Genomic DNA, 20,300 nt, shown 5'->3' with positions numbered 1-20,300 from the left:
AAAAATCACATTTTATAATGAGGAAGAAAATCTTTTAAAATTGTGTTCAATTTGGCAGATCTTGAATGCACAATAAAATAAAGCCTTTTAATAAGGTTTGAACAAAGTTTGATCAACCATGAAAAAAGATTTGAAACTTATTTGATTAGATTGGAATTTGATTTGAACAAGGTTCAAATAGGTTCCAATCATATTTGAATTATTTTTTTTATTGTTGCTTAAAAATGATCCAAACATTGTTCGAAAATGTTTGAACATGACATGAATTAAATTTTGATTTGAATAAGTGTTTGACCTTTATTTGAACATAATTTAAATCTTAATCTTTATTTTTATAGAAATTTTTCTCGTAGTGGATTGAATTATAGAAATAAGACAACAAAGTTGGTTGGACTTTTAATGGACAATTTAATAGTTGTAATGATCCCAATGAGTATTATCCTAGTGGTACTTATTTATCTTCTATACATGGTAATAGAAAAGAATATGAATCAATGAAGCTTGAAGTTAGAGGTGATGTATTATTTTAGTGAAGCACTGTCCACCATATTAATTCCTTTGAAAGAAATAACAATGTAAGATAATCTTGCATTCTTCATCATGTAGCTACAACATGTCATTGAGATGTTTTTCGACATAGTAGACACAGATGATGAAGAATGGAATATTATCTTACATTACTATTTCAAACATAGGAGTTTGATGGTGGTGCTTGGACAAGTCTAAATTGAAGTCAATTAAAATCCTCAACATAAGCTATGTTTGCTTTAGCATATCAAAGAAATTTGTACATGCATGCTGCCACACAAAACAAAAGCAAACCAATCTGATTCATTCTCTCAAGCCATATTAACAGAAATGTTGGTCATTGATTCCAATATCAAACAGGCAATCGTGAAAATTTTCTCCACTAAAATGTCAAATACAAGAAAATATGCCGTGTGCCAGTAGCAATATTGAGAGAACTAAGATTGATGAATTCTGTCCCTCTCTGAACTCAATTGAATGGAAGTTGCAGGTGAAAATAATCCCTAATCAAGAGAAATGCGTCTTATTTTGCATACAAGGTGTGCTGTGGGGAGATCAAGTTGATTTGAACTATCAGGTTTAAGTAGATTTCGGATTTCATCCCTCGAAGTTGAGACAAAAGTGTGAAATGTAGAAAGAAATGGTGGAATCGGCATTGAGAGGGCAGAAAGCACATTGCTAAGGTACTCAATGTCAGCTGATAACTGCTGCGCCCCACGCTCTGTGATGTAATGGATTCCTCGCAGCTGTTCCATGAAGAGAGCAGTGGCACCCTCTGCAACCTATACACAATCACAACAAAAGATAAAATCAGCAAATAAACTTGATTTAATTGGCGAAGAAAAATGATTATGTTATCTGTCTTTTGACAAAAATTCTAAAGCTAGAGGGCTATTCTCATATTCTCTAAGAAAGGATTCTGCTAGCAGAGAAAGAATTCTATTAGCGGACATAAGGAATTATGTTGTTTATTTGTATATATTGGAAGTTGGAGCCTGAAGGTTGTTCTAATATTTATTTATATTTCAATTAGTTTCAGTACAATTTCAATAGTAATTTAAATATTTATTAAAAAATTCAGTATCCATATCTATTTCAATTTCAATTTTTCGTACATGACATCATAGATTTTACTCAGTAGGTCGAGAGGGCCAAAAGGACAGAGGTTGATCTGATAGTAGTTCAACGGTGATGAACTGTGCTCAAGAAGAGAATTTACAATGAGATAGATAACAGTAGTCATTCTGAGAAGAAGAACAAGTTTGAACTAGCTGAGTTTAGAAGAAGGGGATAGCCAATAACAGTTTCTTTTGGATCGAATAGAGGTAGTGTTGCCAGTTTTGGAGGTTCAGTCGATGGGGCATCGTTATGCCAACATTATGGAAGGAGACACAATGGTCAATGTTATAGAGCATTGGGTTAGTGTTTTTACAGTAAACAATATTGATGTATGATTGCTGTGTCCATAAGGTGGCTCTTATAAATGCTTTGATTGGAGCACTGACAATTCTGGGCAGCCGATAGTAGGGAGGCATAAGACAGTACCATCCCAATCATATTCTGAAGTTTCCGATGATAGGAGTGATGGACCATCAACAGGTCAGTATTATGGAAATTTGTGATGTGTAGAGAGTTTTGTTGCTTTGACTCCAATAAAACCATGAGTTTACAGTCTGATGCAGCAAAATGTCAGTGAGTTTTCAAATGTTGTGAAATGTATATTTCATATTTCTACATCTCCTTATCGTATTTTATTCGATTCTCGTACTAGACATTCTTTTACATTAGAGATATATTTTGATTCTCTCAGTTTGCTACTATTACCTAATTTTTTGTATGTAGTTTTGCCTACGGGATATAGAATGGTATCTAGTAGGATTTATTTTTATGCTTTGGAGTTTTTTAAGAGAGTTTAGAGATCTAGTTTGATTTATTGCTTATTTTTGTATTCATTGTTATTATGGGTATGCACTTAATAAGTCGGTATGAGGCTCAGATTGATTACCTGAAAAAAGTGACATTATATTAGAATGGTGAGAGCTTTGTATTTCAGGGAATTAGAGGTATTCTCTATTATCTAATTTCTAATCTAAAAGTGAATAGACTTTGGAGGAAATGTTGTCCAGTATTTTTAGCACTGTTAGAGATGTGAGGATTTCTTCTGCATTTATGAGTAATATCCTTGTAGTTCAGGAGTTTCCTAATCTCTTCCCTGAGAAGTTAGTGACTTTACCGCCGCACAGAGAGAGAGAGAGAGAGAGAGAGAGAGAGAGAGTTTTATACAGATATTTTTCAGGTACATCTCCGATCTCTAAGGCCCCATATCGGATGTAACTTAAGAAACTTTAAGAGTTGAAGGTGCAAACTTCATGAGTTGGTGTATAGAGGTTTTATCTGTTCCAGTGTGTCTCCTGGGGAGCACCTGCATGGGAAGCACTTGTATTATTTGTAAAGAAAAAGGGTGATAACTTACGGATGTGTATCAAGTATAGAGATCTGAACAAGGTAACTATAAAAAATAAGTATCTCTTACCTAGGATTGATCACATATTTGATCAATTAGTTGGATGTTTAGTATTTTTTAAGATTGATATGTGATTTAGTTATCATCAACTAAAAGTCAAAAAGGATGTGGGGAAGACTGCATTTAGCATGAGGTACGACCATTATAAGTTTTTAGTCATGTCGTTTGGGATAACTAATGCCCTAGCGGTCTTCATGGCTTTAATGAATAGGATTTTCAATAAGAATCTGCACCAGTTTGTGATAATTTTTATAGATGATATTATGATTTATTCCAAATCTTAGGATAAGCATGCAACATACTTAAGGACTGCTCTAAAAATTCTGAGGTAGCATCAGTTATATGCTAAAGTTCTCAAAATGCAAGTTCTGATTAACTAGCACTTCATTTTTTGGGAGCGTAGTGAGTAGTGCACGCATTTAAGTCGATCTCCAGAAGGTTCAAACTATTTCTGATTGGCTAAGGCTTACAACAGTTCAAAAGTTCATAGTTTTTTATGCTTGGCTGATTACTATCAGAAGTTTGTTAAGGGGTTTTCTTGGATTTTTGTGCTATTGATGAGACTGACTCAGAAGTCAGTAGCTTTTGTATGGATTATGGACTATGAGGGCATTGCTTATACGGAGTTAGATGCGAGATCTTCACTGATCATCAGAATTTGAAGTATATATTCACTAAAAAAAAATTGAATTTGAGACAAAGAAGATGACTAGAGTTGATCAAAGATTATGATCTGTCTATTTAGTATCAGACTGGTAAAGCGAATGTAGTGTCAAACACTTTGAGTTGGAAGTCTTTAAGTACTTCTCTTTCATTGCTCACTATTGTAGACTTTTTTATTCGAGATTTAGAAAAGCTGGAGATAGAGTTGATATCCGCTGATACATATTCCAATTAAACCAACTCTTCAAGAAAGAATTCATGTAGCTCAAAAGTCAATACAAAGTATCTAAAATTAAGTGGTCAGATTAAGTTTGGTAAGAGACCTCAACTTTCTCTATTTGATCATAATATCATTTTCTACAAATATTGATTATGTATTCCTTTCATTAGTGGTATGGGAGCTGAAATTTTATATGAGACACACTATTCATCAAGGAAGTAATAAGATATATGCAGATTTGAAAAGTATGTTTCTAATTGTCTGGCTTCAGAAAGGACGTAGCAGAGTCTATTTCAAAGTGTGAGATATGTCAGTTAGTAAAGGCAGAACATTAGCGACCGATTTAGAGACTGGAGGAGATTTTAATATTGTGTTTTGAATTTTGAGGATAGTTGAAAGGATCATATCCCGCTGATAGAATTTACTTATAACAACAATTATTAGCCCAACATAAGTATGACTTCTTATGAAAATCTGTACGGTATAAAGTGCAGGATCCCTCTGTCTTTGACAGAGGTGGGTGTTAGGCATATGATAGGGTCAACTTTTATAGATGACACTACAATAAAGATTCGTCTGATAAGAGAAACATTAAAGTCTGCATCGAATAGGCAGAAGAAATATTGAGAGGCACAAAATCGTTGAGTTTCAAGTTGGTGATTTTATTTATATCAAAGTCAACCCTATGAAATGTGTTAGCAGATATGAAAGAATCTGAGCTATAGGTACATTGGACTTTTAAGGTTACTGAGAAGATTGGTGGCCCAACGTATAGGTTATTATTACCTAACCATATGTCAGATACATGGTGTATTTCATGTATCTTCTTTGAGGAAGTAAGTATCTGATTTTGGAAAAAAATTTCTACTAATGATGCTGAGATTCATTCGAATCTGCACTATAAGGAAGAGCCCAATAGAAGTCTAGCATATGATATCAGGAAATTGAGAAGCAACCAGATTCTGATGCTCAAGGAGCAGTGGAAGCAGGCTACTTGGGAGAAGGAATCTGAGATGATATAATTATATCTAAATTTATTCTGATTTGTTTTGACTTGGAAATATCGAAGATGATATTTTTCTAAGAATAGGAGAGTTATAGTACATCCAAATTCAATATTTAGTTCAACCTATTATGACCCAACTCGAAAGAGGTAATTTATTGAATAAACTATTTTTTATATGTTTGAAAATAATTTGTATGAAAAATGTTTGAATGTGTTCTAGAGTGGCATATAGGGTTCAAATGCATATTGGTGAAATCTAATTTTTTTTTTCATTTAGAGCTCCTAGGTGTTGTGTTGTCTATCACCCTAGCGTTGGTCCTAGCACCTCGGCATTGGAATAGTGGCATCCCGACATTGTGGGCTCGGGAAAATAAAAAATGAACTAGTGCCTCAACACTAAGCCAAATTTCGCACTTAAAAATATCCAAGTCCACTATTCATTCCATTATGTTCCATTAGAGTAGTACCTAGAGAGAGAGAGAGAGAGATTCCAAGTGAGGGAGAGTTTCAAGCAGCTTATGATCGTTTTTAACTGTCAACCCAATTAAAAAAGTTGCTTGGATCGAGTTAAATTACATTTTACCTATCTCAATATTCAATAATTCGGTGGGTTTGAAATATTTTCAATCAAATTTATAATTTGATTTTACAAAAATACAATTTTATCAGATCATGATAACTTTTATCCTTTTAACTTTCAATATGTTATCGACACAACTGTTCTGATCGTTTTGAGTATTTATTTGAAATTTTTCGCCACATGATTCTAAAAAACAACATTTTTTATCAATTTAAAATTTTGCTTTGACATCTAAAAATAATGCTTTAGTGTTAATTAAAGCTTCAGAATGTTGTTATATAAGATTTTAGTAATTTGAATAGTTTCTGAAAATATGAATTATGCTTAACAAGATTTTTTTGTTGACCATTAAGGCATTTTGGTAAGTTCTAAATTTAGTTCAATTATACTTTATTTAATATAATGCATTGAAATATGTATATATTGATTGAAATGTGAAATTATGTTGGCAGAGAGAAGCGATTTTGTTATATATTATGATAAAAACTCTAAAGCCTTAGAGCAATTCTGATATTCCCTAAGAAGGGATTCTATTAGTGGAGAGAAGGGATTCTATTAGTGGAGAGAAGGGATTCTATTAACAAAGAGAAAGTATTTTATTGTTTATTTGTATATGCTAGAAGTTGGAGTTTAAAGGCTATTATGATATTTACTATAAGATATTTGTTTATATTTCAATTAGTTTCCACAATTTTAGTGTTATTTAAATGCATATTAAAAAATTCAGTATCAGTATTTGTTTCAATTTCATCTTTCCCTACAATACTTAGATTTATTATTATAGCACAATATTTTTAGTCCATTTGGTTTAAGCTATTGATTTCTATTGTTGGCTACAATAGCCTACTGAGCCATGTTAGCTTATATTTATTTTTGCTCCCACTTTTAGGTCAGTGAAAGGGTAAAGAGCAAGCTGAGTAGTTTGATAGCAGGATCTAATCTTAGCTGTAGATATACTTTTTGGCTAGTTTCATTTATGCAGGCTTGACTTCATTTTATACTTGCAAATACCAAACATTGTTATAGATATATCTTCTGATTATACATGTATTTTTAGATGATATATAAAAAAATTATTTTTTATATTTAGTCTTTCACTTTATATTGTATTTAGTAGTGGTCATGTGTTGTATAAATTAGAAGTTAATTTTTCTTAGCACTTCTCCAACTGGATCTTAGGGCCAGTTTTTGGTTCTTGTCACGATCGAGTACGGTATGACCTGTGTGGTATCAAGTTCGTGACAGGAAATGCCATAAGTTTTTGGTGATCAATGGCCAAAGACAATGCTACAGGAGGTAGTTGTTATTCACTAGGGAAAATGGTTTTAAGGTAAGAATAGCTGAGAAGGCTTTTCCTTATCATATGAGGGCTTATCACTGCCCTACAAATTGATGATCCAAGTCTTATTGTGCTAACTTTGACTTAGTTATTGGAATTGGGTGAAGGAGAGAGCATTGGTGAACATACAAGCTGGTTGATCACGAGAGTGAAGCATAATAATTTCATTAGAGTGGATGCGATACTGAATGAAATGACAATCAATCTCTGTATATTTAATGTGAGCATTGAATACGTAATTATTAGCCAAAGATATGATTGAGGTGTTATCACCATGGAGAAGCAGGGAAAAGAATGGGAATATAAAAGTCATGCAAGGGACGATGATGCCACACTATGTTGAAGGCAACAGAGGCAAGAACTTGATATTTGGCCTCTGTGGTTGATTTGGCAATGGTTGGCTACTTTTTAACACTTCAAGAAAGAAGAGTAGTTTCTAAGGTGCAATAACTACTACTGGATTTATGATCTATAGGATCATAGGCCTAATAGAAGACCAAATAGGAATGAAGAGCAAGATCTCCTTTGGTAATTAACATGCCAAGATTAGCAGTCCCTTTGATATAGTGGAGGCGTTTAAGTTGCTGAAAATATTTGTTGAGTGGTTGATGCATGAATTGACAAAAAATTGATTAGTAGTGAAAGTAACATCTACACGAGAGATGGCAAAATTCTACGAAAGAAGGTTGGGTTGGTGAAGAGCTAATATGTATCATATTTAACAAGAGACTTAAGAGAAATTGGAGTAAGGGTTGATTTCCAATAAACCAATCCAAATTTTTGCGGGAGGTCCTAAACATATTTGCAATGGCATACCCTTGGTGTAGAAAATATCCGGAAGATGTTTTGGCGAATTGAATACCAAGCCAAAAGGAAACTAAATTTGTAAGTCTTTGATAATAGCCACGATTGTGCAAGGGTGACTACCGATTATGAGAATGTCATGTAAATAAGGAGGTAAATGCATTTGGAGTTGTTGGCGTAGAGCAATAAGAGTTAGATTTACTGATTTTGAAACTACAGCTAGGAAGGAAGTTGTTGAAGGTTAGAAACTATTGTTTTGGGGCCTACTTTAAGCCATGAACGGATTTGAGAAGTTTGTAAACTTTTGTAGGGTGTTGGGGGTCCACAAAGCTATGTGGTTGGGATATGTAAACAACCTTGTCAAGTGAGTCATGGAGAAAGGTGTTTGAGATTTCCAACCAAAGAACAAGCCACTGATGGTAGAGGACAACTGCATGAAGGGTTCTAATAGTTTGGCATCTTGGCAATGGGATTGAATGTTTCAGAGTAGTCAATATCATATTCTTGTTTAGTGAGCAATTAGACAAACTCTCGAATGATCAACGGTTCCATCATACTTAAGTTTGGTTTTGAAAGTTTAACAACAATCAAAGATTTTTTGATTTGAAGGTTGCGGAATGAGGGACCAGGTACCCTGGCATTAGAGTGTAGTAAATTTGGCCGACATGGCACTATGCCATTTAGGAAATTTGGAGGCTTAGGTATAAGAAGTGGGGGTAATGTTTGGGCGGAGAGTGGCGTTAAGGGTGAATAGCCGTTAGGGTTTTAGATGGCCCATTTTGAGACAAGTTTGCATCGGATGAATTTTGAGTGGAGCTGAAGAGATAGTGGGAGACAAAGAATGAAGATCTGAAATTGCAACAGATGTTGAGGGGAATTCGATGAATGTAATGAGGAACTTGAGAATGAAGTTGAGGTAGCTGTTTGATAGGGCTGAGAAGAGTTGGATGGAGGAATTTCCACAGAAGTGGTGATCGTCAGAATGTGGAAGGAGGATAAGAGGAGATATGTGTGATGGAGAGGAAGTGGTGTGCGTAGCAGGTGGAGTTGTAAAATAAGGATAGATATTTTCATGAAATACAAAATGGCGTGAGATGATTATTTTGCTGCTAAAAGGGTTAAAACAACTATATCCATTATTTAACCAATAAAGATGCAAACGGCAGAGCATGGAGAAGTTTTGTTTGGGGAGAAGGGCTAAAGACAACTCAGTTGAGGTGTGATTACGTGATCTGAGAGGAATTTAGGTGATTACATGTGTATTTTCCACCACCATCAAATCATAAAGTTTTCATGAGTATTGAAGAAATTTTAAGCCATTTGAGTGACATGATGAATTTCTATGAAGTTTATGTTTTGTTCTGCATTGGGAGCAATCAATAAAATCTAGAAAAATCATCAATAAAGAGTACATAATATTTAAACCCAGAGGGAGGGGACTAGAGAGCGCCCTTAGACATCTGAGTGTATAAGTTCTAGGGCTGTGAACTTTGTATTCTAATTTAGGATATAAAAATCTATGGTTTTTTTACCACATTACAGGAAATGCAGAGAAAGGGACAAAACATGAGTACAAGAAAGTTGTTGCTATTTGGGTAGAAGAGAAAGCATGAAGTGGTAAGGATGTCCAAGTTGAGCATGCTAAAGGGTGGAAGATTTGGAGCTGGCTAAGAGTGCTGTAGAGGAAAATCTATGGGTGGAAGATGGCATGGGATAGACACCATCACGACTGCATCTGCGAAGGACCTAATTAATCGATAAATCCTTCTTGATAAAGCCAATAGCATCAAAGAAAACAGAACAATGAATATCAAATATTAGTTTGTTGATAAAGAAAAGATTGTGATGGATAGATGGGACGTGTAAAAGATTATGAAGTAGAAGCTTGCAAGTTGAAGGTGGAGTGGGCAGTAGACCTTGGTCGGTGTTGGTGATTGAAAAGGAAGCTCCATTTCCAAGTATAATAGTGGCCGACCCTGTGTAAGATGATGCCTGGTGAATGCTTTGAAGGTCTGCTGTTAGATGGGCTGAAGCACATGAATCATAATAATAATCTCAAATTGAAGGTTGTTGTTGGGTGAGAAGTCCATTAGCGGTATATGTAGAGATATTATTGTATTGCAGGTCACATCTATGCCAACAAATGTTGTATTGCCGATTTTCTCATAGATTTGGCAAGTAGAACGGGTGGTTGATATAGTTTGGCTACTGCAATAAGGCGAACTGATACTGTGTTGGTTTGAAGATGATGGTGATTGAAAACATCCTCTGTTATGGCCACAAGTAGCTGCGAGAGTAATCGAGGTGTTTACAACTACAAAGTATTTTGAATTCTCAATATTGATATGGACTTCTTCACTGAATAATACAGAATATAGATCCTTAGGCCGATGGAAGTAAGAGTAGTTCGCATAATGTTTTTTTACTGCATGATAAGTGGGAGGTAGGCCATTAAGGATATGAAGTATGATGTTGATACAGAAGAGGGAAGATGGGATCGGAAGAGGGCAGGCGGGACGAGAAGATTGTAAAGAGAATTATATTAGGAACCCCTGTGAGATCCATTAAACCTATCATTACATATGTGAGAAGAGGAATTAAGGAATGAATTAATTAGGATCTAATTGAAATTAAAATTGGAGAGGGAACTATATTAGGAAAGGGAGGTTGATTTAGGAAGGGATTAATTAGAAAAGAATTTTTAATTAAAATTCAAATTAGAGAGGGAAATATATTAGAAAAGTGAGGGGGTTGTTTAAAGATCGTAATAATTGATTTTTGATATTTTTTGCAATTTGAAACTTAGATCCATGAATCAAAGCAAAGAAGGATGATGTGTTAGAAGGGGAAGTGGAGCAAATCGAATCCATGGAGGAAAGATTTTCAACTCTAGAAAATTGGCTAGCGGGTACGGTCACATTCAGGCTGGCAGGCGAGCTATCTATCGCGTGCAGTGTTCATGACTGGTAGGGTGTAGGCGAGTGTTCGGGAGCCGGCCATGGGCTGGCCTGCCGGGCAGGGCGACAGGCTGGCGGGCAGCTTGTGCGGGTGGGTGAGGGCAGATGTCGCAGGCAGGTCAGCTTGCTGTTATTATTTTTTTTTTAATTATTTTTGCAAAGTTTCTCCGCCGTACAACCACCAAAAATTTTTTCGACGGCCAGATTCCGCCGAAAAAATTTTCTAGCTGATTCTTTTCATCTAAATTTTTTTCCGACGCTAATTTTACTGGAAAAAAATAGTTTCGCCGGAAATTCGCTAGAAAATCTGCCAGTAATACGTGATTTTCCTATAGTGTGGGAGGGTATACCAGGTGGAGAGGTATTTTGTGGTGAATTGGTTAAGACAGGAGGAGAAGCTTACAGTCACAGGGTTATGTCTGGAGGAGAAAGCTCTCGCTTGGCTCCAGTGGAGAGAGGCTAGATACCTGATCCGTTCATGGGAGCAGTTTAAGGATTGCTTGTTGGAATGTTTCTGAGCCATTCAGAAAGGAGAGTTACACGAGCAATGCCTTAGCTTGACACAAGAGGGAACTGTCATGGAGTATAGGGAGATGTTTGAGTTATTGTCAGGGAAGTTGAGGGGAATTTTGAAAGAAGTATTGGGGGAAATTTCATGAAGGGCCTCAAGCCTGACATACGAGCGGACTTCCAATTGCTGAGGCCGAGGGGATTAAAGGAAACATGGAGCTAGCACAAATAGAAGGGGATCGAAGGAAGATGGAGAGAAGTGGTAAGAGCAGGGTTGTGGGAGGCTCTTACAGAAGTACCGCAACTTCATTGGCACTAAAGACCAAGACAGTATCATTTCAGCGGGAGGCACCAAAGGAGAAAAGTGGGGGAGTTCACCGGGGGGCCAATTTCAAGCGCCTCATAGAGGCAGAGGTGCAAGACAAGAGAGTTCTTTGGTCTCATCGAGTACTACAGAAAGTTTGCGTGAGGGCATTGCACGAGAGTATGGCCATTTACTAAGCAGCTAAAGAAGAACGGTTTCAAATTGGGGGAGGCAGCTACAAAGGCTTTCAAGCAATTGAAGAAGGCGATGACCAGTGTACCAGTGTTAGCACTTCCCGACTTCAGCAAGCCAATTGTGGTGGAGATAGATGCGACATGATATGGATTAGAAGTAGTGCTCATGCAGGATCAGCGACCTATCGCCTATTTCAGTCAAGTGCTCATAGCTAGCGCGAGACTCAAGTCTGCGTATAAGAGTGAGCTGATGGCTATTTCCTTGGCTATTCAAAAATAGCAACTCTATTTATTGGGGAGGCATTTCCTATTCAGACCATATCAGAGCTTGAAGTATTTGTTGGAATAACAGATGCTCACAGAGGAGCATCAACGGTGATTATTCAAGTTGTTTGGATATGACTTTGAGATACACTACTAACCAGGCTTAGAAAACAAACAACTTATCCCATAAAGACAAAGAGCCTCAATTAGCATCTTTTCAATACCCATGATCCTATATTGAGAAGGATTGAAATAGGAGAGTGAACATGATGAAGGACTGAGGATGATCATATCAAATTAGCAGCTTTTAGTAACCATGATCCTATTTGAGATGCTTTGTATCAAACATGCCGAAAAGTTGGGTAAGGTTGATTGCATGGGAAGAATACTAGTACAATATCTCATACCATTCAGCAGCGAAGACCACTCCTTTCAGGATTCTCTATGGGAGAGGATCCACCCTATCAGATTCATTATGGGCAGAGCGCTACACCTATGTCCAGCATCGAGCAGTACTAGAGGAGAGAGACAACGTATGATCTAAGCTAAAGGTGCATTTGTTGAGAGTCCAACATATCATAAAAAGGAAGGCTGATGAGCATAGGAGAGAAGTAAACTTCGAGCCATGAGGTATATTTTACTTAAATTTGAGGCTCTACAGACAGAAAACACTAGCCAAAAGGAGGAATGAGAAATTATCCACGTGATACTTTGGGCCTTATGAGGTTGTGGAGTGTATTGGAGCAAAAGTCTATCAACTAAGGCTACTACCTTCATCAGCATTGCACCGTCTTTCATGTCTTACAGTTAAGAAGGCGATAGGAGAGCATACACCATCATCTCTACCCCTGACTTTGACAAAAGACATGGAGGTCATTTTGGAACCTCTGGAAGTAGCAGTTGTGCGTAGAGGGGAAACAAGGGCACAGGAGGTGCTAATCAAGTGGAAATATATGCCAGAGCATAAGGCCACATGAAAGCCATACGAGACAATCAAGAGACAGTTCCCTACCTTCCAACTTGAGGACAATGTGCATTTTTGGGAGGGGAGTATTAATACAGGAGAGGGCAGGTGGGACCAACAGGGGGCGAACAAGGCAAGGAATTCAGCCCCCCCCTAGTGCGGCCCATTAAACCTATCATTACATATGTGAGAAGGGGAATTAAGGAAATGATTAATTACAAAGGATTTCCTAATTAAAATTTAAATTGGAATTGGAATTATATCATGAAAGAAGAGCTGGTTTAGGAAGAGATTAATTAGGAAGGATTCTTAATTGAAATTCAAATTAGAGAGGAAAGTATATTAGAAAAATGAGGATGATTTAGGAGGGAAATAGGAGAAGTTTTTTAAGGTGGAGTTTAGGATTTATTTTATTTTATGCAGAATTTGATTTGAGAGTGCGATAGTTTTCTTTTTGTCGAAGATCCTAACAACGTCTAAGGTTTGGGAGAGATTCTCAACTCGAAAGAGGACCATTGTATCTTTGCTTTGTTCGTTTTTGATTTTCTATCAATAAAAATCTAATTTTGTGTTGAATCTCTTGGAGTTTTTTGCTGTTTTTGATACTAAGGCGCATCAGATGCCCTCATGATCAATATGATAACTTGCAATGACAATGTTATTGTTGAAACCGGGAATTTGAGAGGTATAAGCTTGAATTTTATTATGCAATCTACTCCCTATTTATAGATCTATACAAGGTGTATTGATAAGGAAACAAATAACTCTAGAATAATGAGAATACAATCATTCCTAAATCAACTATGGAAGGAATTAATATGATCCAGGTGGTCTTCCCATGGATTACTGTTCACAGTCGTGGATTCTCTTTGGATCGTGATGTTGAGATTTAGCACTCCTCCTCAAGCTGGGAAATATGGATCTGTCATCCCAGCTTGTCAATCATTTGGAGAAAGGCAGAATTGTCCAATCCTTTAGTAAGGATATCTGCAAGTTGATCCTTTGATGATACATGGTTGACAATTACTAGACAGTTGTCTAGTTTTTCTTTAATAAAATGTCTGTCCACTTCTATGTGCTTGGTCCTGTCGTGCTGGACGGGATTGTGGGCTATGTTGATTGCTGATTTGTTGTCACAATGTAGCTTCATGGGCTCATCCCACTTAACCATTAAGTCTTCTAAGATTATTTTGATCCATATTAGCTCACATATTCCCAAGGCCATAGTTCGATATTATGCTTCTGCACTGGATCTTTCCACAACATTATGTTTCTTGTTTCTTCATGTAACTAAGTTACATCCAAGAAATGTGCAATACCTAGAGGTAGATCTTCTATCAACCGGTGATCTTGCGTAGTCAGCATCCGTATATACTTCTAGGGTTAGTCCACGATCTCTCTTAAAGAGAATTTCTTTTCCTGGTCTTCCTTTAAGGTAGTGCAATATCCTGTCTACCGCTTGCATGTGAATCTGCTTTGGATTCTGCATAAATTGACTGACCATGCTTACAGCAAATGCTATGTCTGATCTAGTGTGGGAGAGGTAGATCAATTTCCCTACAAGTCTCTGGTAGGCCCCTTTATCTACATCTGGATCTTCTTTAGCTTCCCCCAGTTTAAGATTAGATTCTACTGGTGTCAGTGCTGGTTTACAAGCTAGTTTACTTGTTTCTTTTAGAAGATCTTTGATGTATTTTTGTTGTGAAATGAAGATTCCTTTGCTGGAGTGAGCTACTTCAATTCCGAGAAAGTATTTTAGTCTACCAAGTTCTTTGATATCAAATTCCTTAGTAAGACTTTTCCTTAAACTGGCTTTCTCCTTTTTATTATCTCCAGTCAAGATAATATCATCAATATACACTAATAATATTGTGACTCCCCCTGAGTCTGAGTGTTTGAAGAATAATGTATGATCCCCTTGACTCTGTCGATACCCATTCTGGAGCATGAATTTAGAGAACCTTCCAAACCAGGCCCTTGGTGATTGTTTGAGCTCATATAGAGTTTTTTTCAGTTTGCACACCTTGTTACATTTAGAATTTTCTTTAAACCCTGGTGGTATTTCCATAAATATCTCTTCTTCTAAATCCCCGTGCAGGAATGCATTTTTCACATCCAATTGTTCCAGATGCCAATTGTACTTGGCTGCTAGTGAGAGTAGTATTCGGACAGTATTCATTTTGGCTACAGGCGCAAACATTTATTGGTAGTCAATGCCATATGTTTGAGTGAACCCTTTTGCCATAGTCTTACATTATATCTCTCTAAGTGTGCCATCAGCTTTGTATTTTACTGAGAACACCCATTTGCAGCCGACCGATTTTTTCCTTATCGGTAGATTGATGATCTCCCATGTTTTGTTCTTCTCCAGGGCCTACATTTCATCCTTCAAGGTATTTTTCCAATTTTTATCAGATAAGGCCTCAAAAACTTCTTTAGGAATATGGATATCTTCTAATGTAACAAGAAATTTTTGTGTGACAATGAGAAGTTGTTGAAGGATATAGAGTTGTTTATAGGGTATAAGGGAGTTGGTGAGCTTACCTTATTTCCAGGAGATGGTTCAAATTCTTGGATCTACTTTGGAGCATAGCTTGAGCTTATACGTTTGGAGTAAACCTTTCCAAATCTAATGATAGCTTTGTCTTTTGTTTCCCTATCTTGGGTTTCAGGTGGATTGTTTTGAGGTGGTGGAGGAAGGTTAAGAGGTGCTAGTTCATTTTTCTCATCTTCCTCAAGTTCAGTCTCCCCCTAAAGATGAGTTTTTGAAAAATAGGAATTTTGTTCAGCAAAGGTAACATCAATAGAGACAAAGGTTTTTCTTGTGGGTGGATGATAACACTTATACCCTTTTTGAGTAGTTGAATAGCCAACAAAGATGCATTTGAGTGCTCTTGGATCTAATTTTCCTCGCTTCTGACTGTGAATATGAACATAGGCAGTGCATCCAAAGATTTTGGGTGCAAGATTATGATGAGTTCGAAACTCTGGGTAAAAAGAGGACAAGGTCTCCATTGGAGTTTTTAGGCCTAAGGCTGTTGAAGGTAATCGATTTATGAGATACGCTGCAGTTAAAAGAGCTTCCCCCCAATAGAATTTGGGTGTATTGTAGTGAAATAGGAAAGCTCGGGTGGAGGCTAGAAGGTGACCATTTTTCCTCTCTGCAATCCCATTTTGTTATGGGGTGTAAACACAGGAGGACTCATGGATGATCCCTTCACTCTGGAAATAGGAGGAAAGGGTTTGGTTGAAATAATATTTGGCATTATCTGAGCGGAAACTCCTTATTTTTACCCCGAATTGATTTTTTATCATAGAATGAAAGATGGGAATAATGGTGCTAACATCATATTTATGTTTAAGGAGATAGATCCAAGAGACTCTAGTGCAATCATCAATGAATGACACAAACCAGCGTGTTCCAGAGATATTGGGAATTTTAGAGGGTCCCCATATATCACTATGAATAAGGTAGAAATGAGTAGCATATCTCTCACTTTTGTTTGGGAATGGAGTTCTTTTATGTTTATCCAACTCACAGGTTTCACAATAAAAAATTTTATTGTCTAATTTCTGGAAAAGTTGCAAATACATATGTTTTAGGACATCAAAAGATGGGTGTCTGATAGGAAATACTTGAGTTCGCAAGTAAACCTAGTCAAAATTAGTCCAAAACAGTGAGGAAAACTGCTGTCCCAGCAGTTTAACAGCAATCACGCAGCAGGAAACACGTCCAAACAGAGAGAATTTAGGAAAAGAAATAAGGTTTTCACTAGTAGATGCAAGAAAACAAAGAAGATATAATGTTCTTCGATTCAAGAGGAAGAACCACTCTCCACAAGTCTCTAGCAAACCCTAGAGCCCAAGCACACCAAGAGATCTCAAATTTCTCATTCAAATTCAAGATGATCCAATCTCCCCCCAAATCCCCTAATTAAAGCAAAACGACTAATTAAAATGCCCTAAATACCCCTTTAATTTAAAATTTCCCTCCTAATGGTTAAAACAATCAATGCTTGGGCCCACAAGAGCTGCCGCCCCCCTCTTTTTCTCCTTGGATTTCGCCTGGAATAGACCTGGACCGGTTCAGGCCGGACCGGTCCAGCCGGCTGGGCCGGCGGCATATCAATACTCCCCTCCCAAAAACTCACCTTGTCCTCAAGGTGAAAGGAAGGGAATTGCTCCTTCATTCTCTCTATTGGCTCCCAAGTAGCGTCGAAATCTGGAAGACCCCTCCACTTGATTAGCACTTCTTTGTTGCCGTCTTTATCTGTTCTCACTCCTACTAGCTCAAGAGGCTCTAATATCACTTCCAATTCCTTAGTCAGTGTTACTGGTAGTTCTGTACTAACTGCATGTTCTCCAACCGCTCTCTTCAACTGGAACACATGGAACACTGGATGTATGGAGGCTGATAGGGGTAACTTCAACCGATAGGCCACTGCTCTAATCTTGTCCAACACTTCGTAGGGGCCAAAGTACCTTGGCGCCAATTTCTCATTCCTTCTTCTTGCTACTGTCCTTTGCCTGTAGGGTCGTAGTTTTAGGAATACCTTCTCCCCTACTTCAAACTGCAAGTCTCTCCTGTGTGAATCCGCTTGCTTCTTCATGATCTGTTGGGCCCTCATCAGATGCTTCTTTAATTCTTCCAGCACCTTGTCCCTTTCCTCTAGTTATTGCTCAACTGAAGAGACCGGTGTACTTCCTTTCCCATAGTGCACTAAGTGTGGGGGGTCCCTTCCACAAAGCACTCTAAGTGGGGTCATCTGAGAGGCAGAATGGTACGATGTATTGTACCAATATTCAGCCCAAGGCAGCCACTTTGCCCACATTCGCGGTGTTTCTGAATAAAAACACCTCAAGTAGGTCTCCAAACTTCGGTTCACCACCTCCGTTTGCCCATCAGTCTGTGGATGGTAGGCGATGCTTCTTTTTAGGACCGTGCCTTGCATCCTGAATAATTCTCTCCAAAACTGGCTGAGGAACATTTTGTCTCGATCAGACACAACAGATTCAGGAATCCCATGCAGTCTAACCACCTCTCTGATAAATGCCGCCGCCACTGTCACCGTCGTGTAAGGATGTCGTAAGAGAATGAAATGTGCATATTTGCTGAGCCTGTCCACCACCACCATGATGACCGTGAATCCTTCTGACTTGGGTAAGCCGTCGATGAAAACCATGGACACTTCCTCCCAAACTCTGTTTGGAAGTGCCAATGGTTGTAGTAAACCTCCTGGAGCCAAGGACATGTATTTGTTTCTTTGGCAGACCTCACACCCTGCCACCATCTCCTCCACATCTTTATGCATTCCTTTCCAATAGAGTTCCGCGGCCAGCCTCCTGTATGTCTTTTGGACTCCTGAGTGACCTCCAACTGCGCTGCCATGAAATTCCTGTAATAGGTGGGGAATGTGTATGGAAGTTCGTGGCATCACGAACCTCCCCTGATACAATAGTCTCCCCCCTTCAATGTAATAACCAGGATGACTATTCTTGTCTTTCTCCAAGTCCTCTCTGATCTTCCTCAGTTCCTCGTTCAGCATACTTTCTTTTTTGATGGCCCCCCAATCTACCATCAATGGCGCAAACACAACCAACTCCAGAAACTCCCCAACACATATGGATAAAGCATCAGCTGCCTTATTCTCCAAACCAGGCTTGTATTGAATCTCAAAATCATAGCCCAAAAGTTTGGATAACCACCTCTTATGCTCTTCAGTCACCATCCTTTGCTCTAACAAATACTTCAAGCTCTTCTGATCAGTCCTTACGATAAAGTGTCTTCCCAAGAGATACGGCCGCCACTTTTGTATAGCCAAGACAATGGCCATCAATTCTCTTTCATAGACTGACTTCAATCTAGCTCTGGCTGAAAGCACTTGACTGAAGTATGCTACTGGCCTGTGATTCTGCATCAACACTTCCCCTAGCCCATATCCTGATGCATCTGTCTCTACTATAAATATTTGACCAAAATCTGGAAGGGCTTGAACAAGAACAGTCGTCATAGCTTCCTTTAACCTCTCGAACGCCTGCGTGGCTGCCTCTCCCCAGCAAAAATTGTCCTTCTTCAGCTGCTCAGTCAAAGGCCAGGCAATGGTACTATATCCCTTCACAAACTTCCTGTAGTATCCGGTCAGTCTTAGAAATCCCCTCAATTCCCTGAGGTTCCTAGGTAACGGCCATTTCTGCATTGCCTCTATTTTAGTTTGATCCGCTGCCACTCCCTCCTGAGATACCACGTGTCCCAAGTATTCCACGCTTGCCTGAGCAAAACTGCACTTCTTCAGGTTGGCCTTCAATTGGTGTTCCTGAAGCACTTCCAATACCACTCTCAAATGTTCCAAGTGCTCCTCCATAGTGTTGCTGTACACCATGATTTCATCAAAAAATACCAGGACAAACTTCCTGAGGTGTTGCTTGAATACCCTATTCATCAAGTAATGAAAAGTTGCAGGAGCGTTAGTCAATCCAAAGGGCATTACCATAAATTCATAATGTCTCTCATGTGTCCTGAAGGTTGTCTTTGGGACATCAACCTCTCTCATCCTGATCTGGTGGTATCACGATTTTAAATCTAGCTTGGAAAACACCACTGACCCATGTAGCTCGTCCAACAATTCGTCAATCACTGGAATTGGGAACTTGTTTGGTACAACGCCCTTATTCAGAGCCTTATAATCCACACAGAATCTCCAATTCCCATCCTTCTTCTTGACCAGGAGTACTGGACTAGAAAATGGGCAAACACTGGGCCTGATGAACCCCGCCTCCAGCATTTCCCGGATCAGCTTCTCAATCTCATCTTTCTGGATCTGTGGGTAACGGTAGGGCCGGACGCTGATCGGAGTTTCTCCTTTTTTCAAGGTGATGGTGTGTTCCAGCTCTCTTTGAGGAGGTAAACCCTGGGGTGTTTGAAATACCTCGTTGAAATGATGTACGAGAGGCTGCACTGACGATGGAACACTGCCTTCATCCTTAGGGTCCCCCAATTGATTTTGGTCTCCCCCAAAGTCTGCAGCCACTTCATCCCCAATATGACGTCAGTGCTCCCCAATTCCAAGGGAAGGAAGTCCTTCTCCTGGATCCCCTGAATTTTCAGCACCACTCCTCTATAAACTCCTCTACCCATCTCCACCTTGCACGTGCCCATCATCACCCCGTACCCTCCAGTATCCACTAACTCCATCCCCAGCAGCTCAACAATCTGGGTGGAAATGAAGTTGTGGGTTGCCCCACTATCTATCAGTACCACCACCTCCTGGTCAGCTATCTCCCCTTTCACTTTCATAGTGTGACTCGGAGTGAATCCCACTACGGAGTTCAGAGAGACTTCTGCCACATCCAAGTGCAGCTTCTCTTCCTCCTCCTCCACTATCCCGCTCACACCTCCCTCAGTTTCCTCGTCATCATAGACGGTGAGAACCTAAAGAGTTCGGT

At 38.5% G+C, this 20,300-nt stretch overlaps 1 protein-coding gene across 2 annotated transcripts in view; it reads right to left on the bottom strand.

Moving 5' to 3' along the window:
- Positions 1–808: 808 nt before the first annotated feature.
- LOC110093491 (conserved oligomeric Golgi complex subunit 7) overlaps positions 809–20,300 on the bottom strand; it is a 39,444-nt gene continuing 19,952 nt past the window's right edge. For both annotated transcript variants that reach the window (XM_020818397.2, XM_028694632.1), the window contains one exon: positions 809–1,310. In XM_020818397.2, coding sequence (XP_020674056.1) covers positions 1,032–1,310 — 279 coding nt within the window. In that variant the 3' untranslated portion in view covers positions 809–1,031. The remainder of the gene's footprint in view (positions 1,311–20,300) is intronic.

The sequence above is a fragment of the Dendrobium catenatum genome, unplaced genomic scaffold (genome assembly GCF_001605985.2).
Source record: "Dendrobium catenatum unplaced genomic scaffold, ASM160598v2 fragScaff_scaffold_525, whole genome shotgun sequence".
NCBI lineage: Eukaryota > Viridiplantae > Streptophyta > Magnoliopsida > Asparagales > Orchidaceae > Dendrobium > Dendrobium catenatum.
Note: the sequence above shows the minus strand (reverse complement) of the source record. Positions and strands in the feature narration are given on the sequence as shown.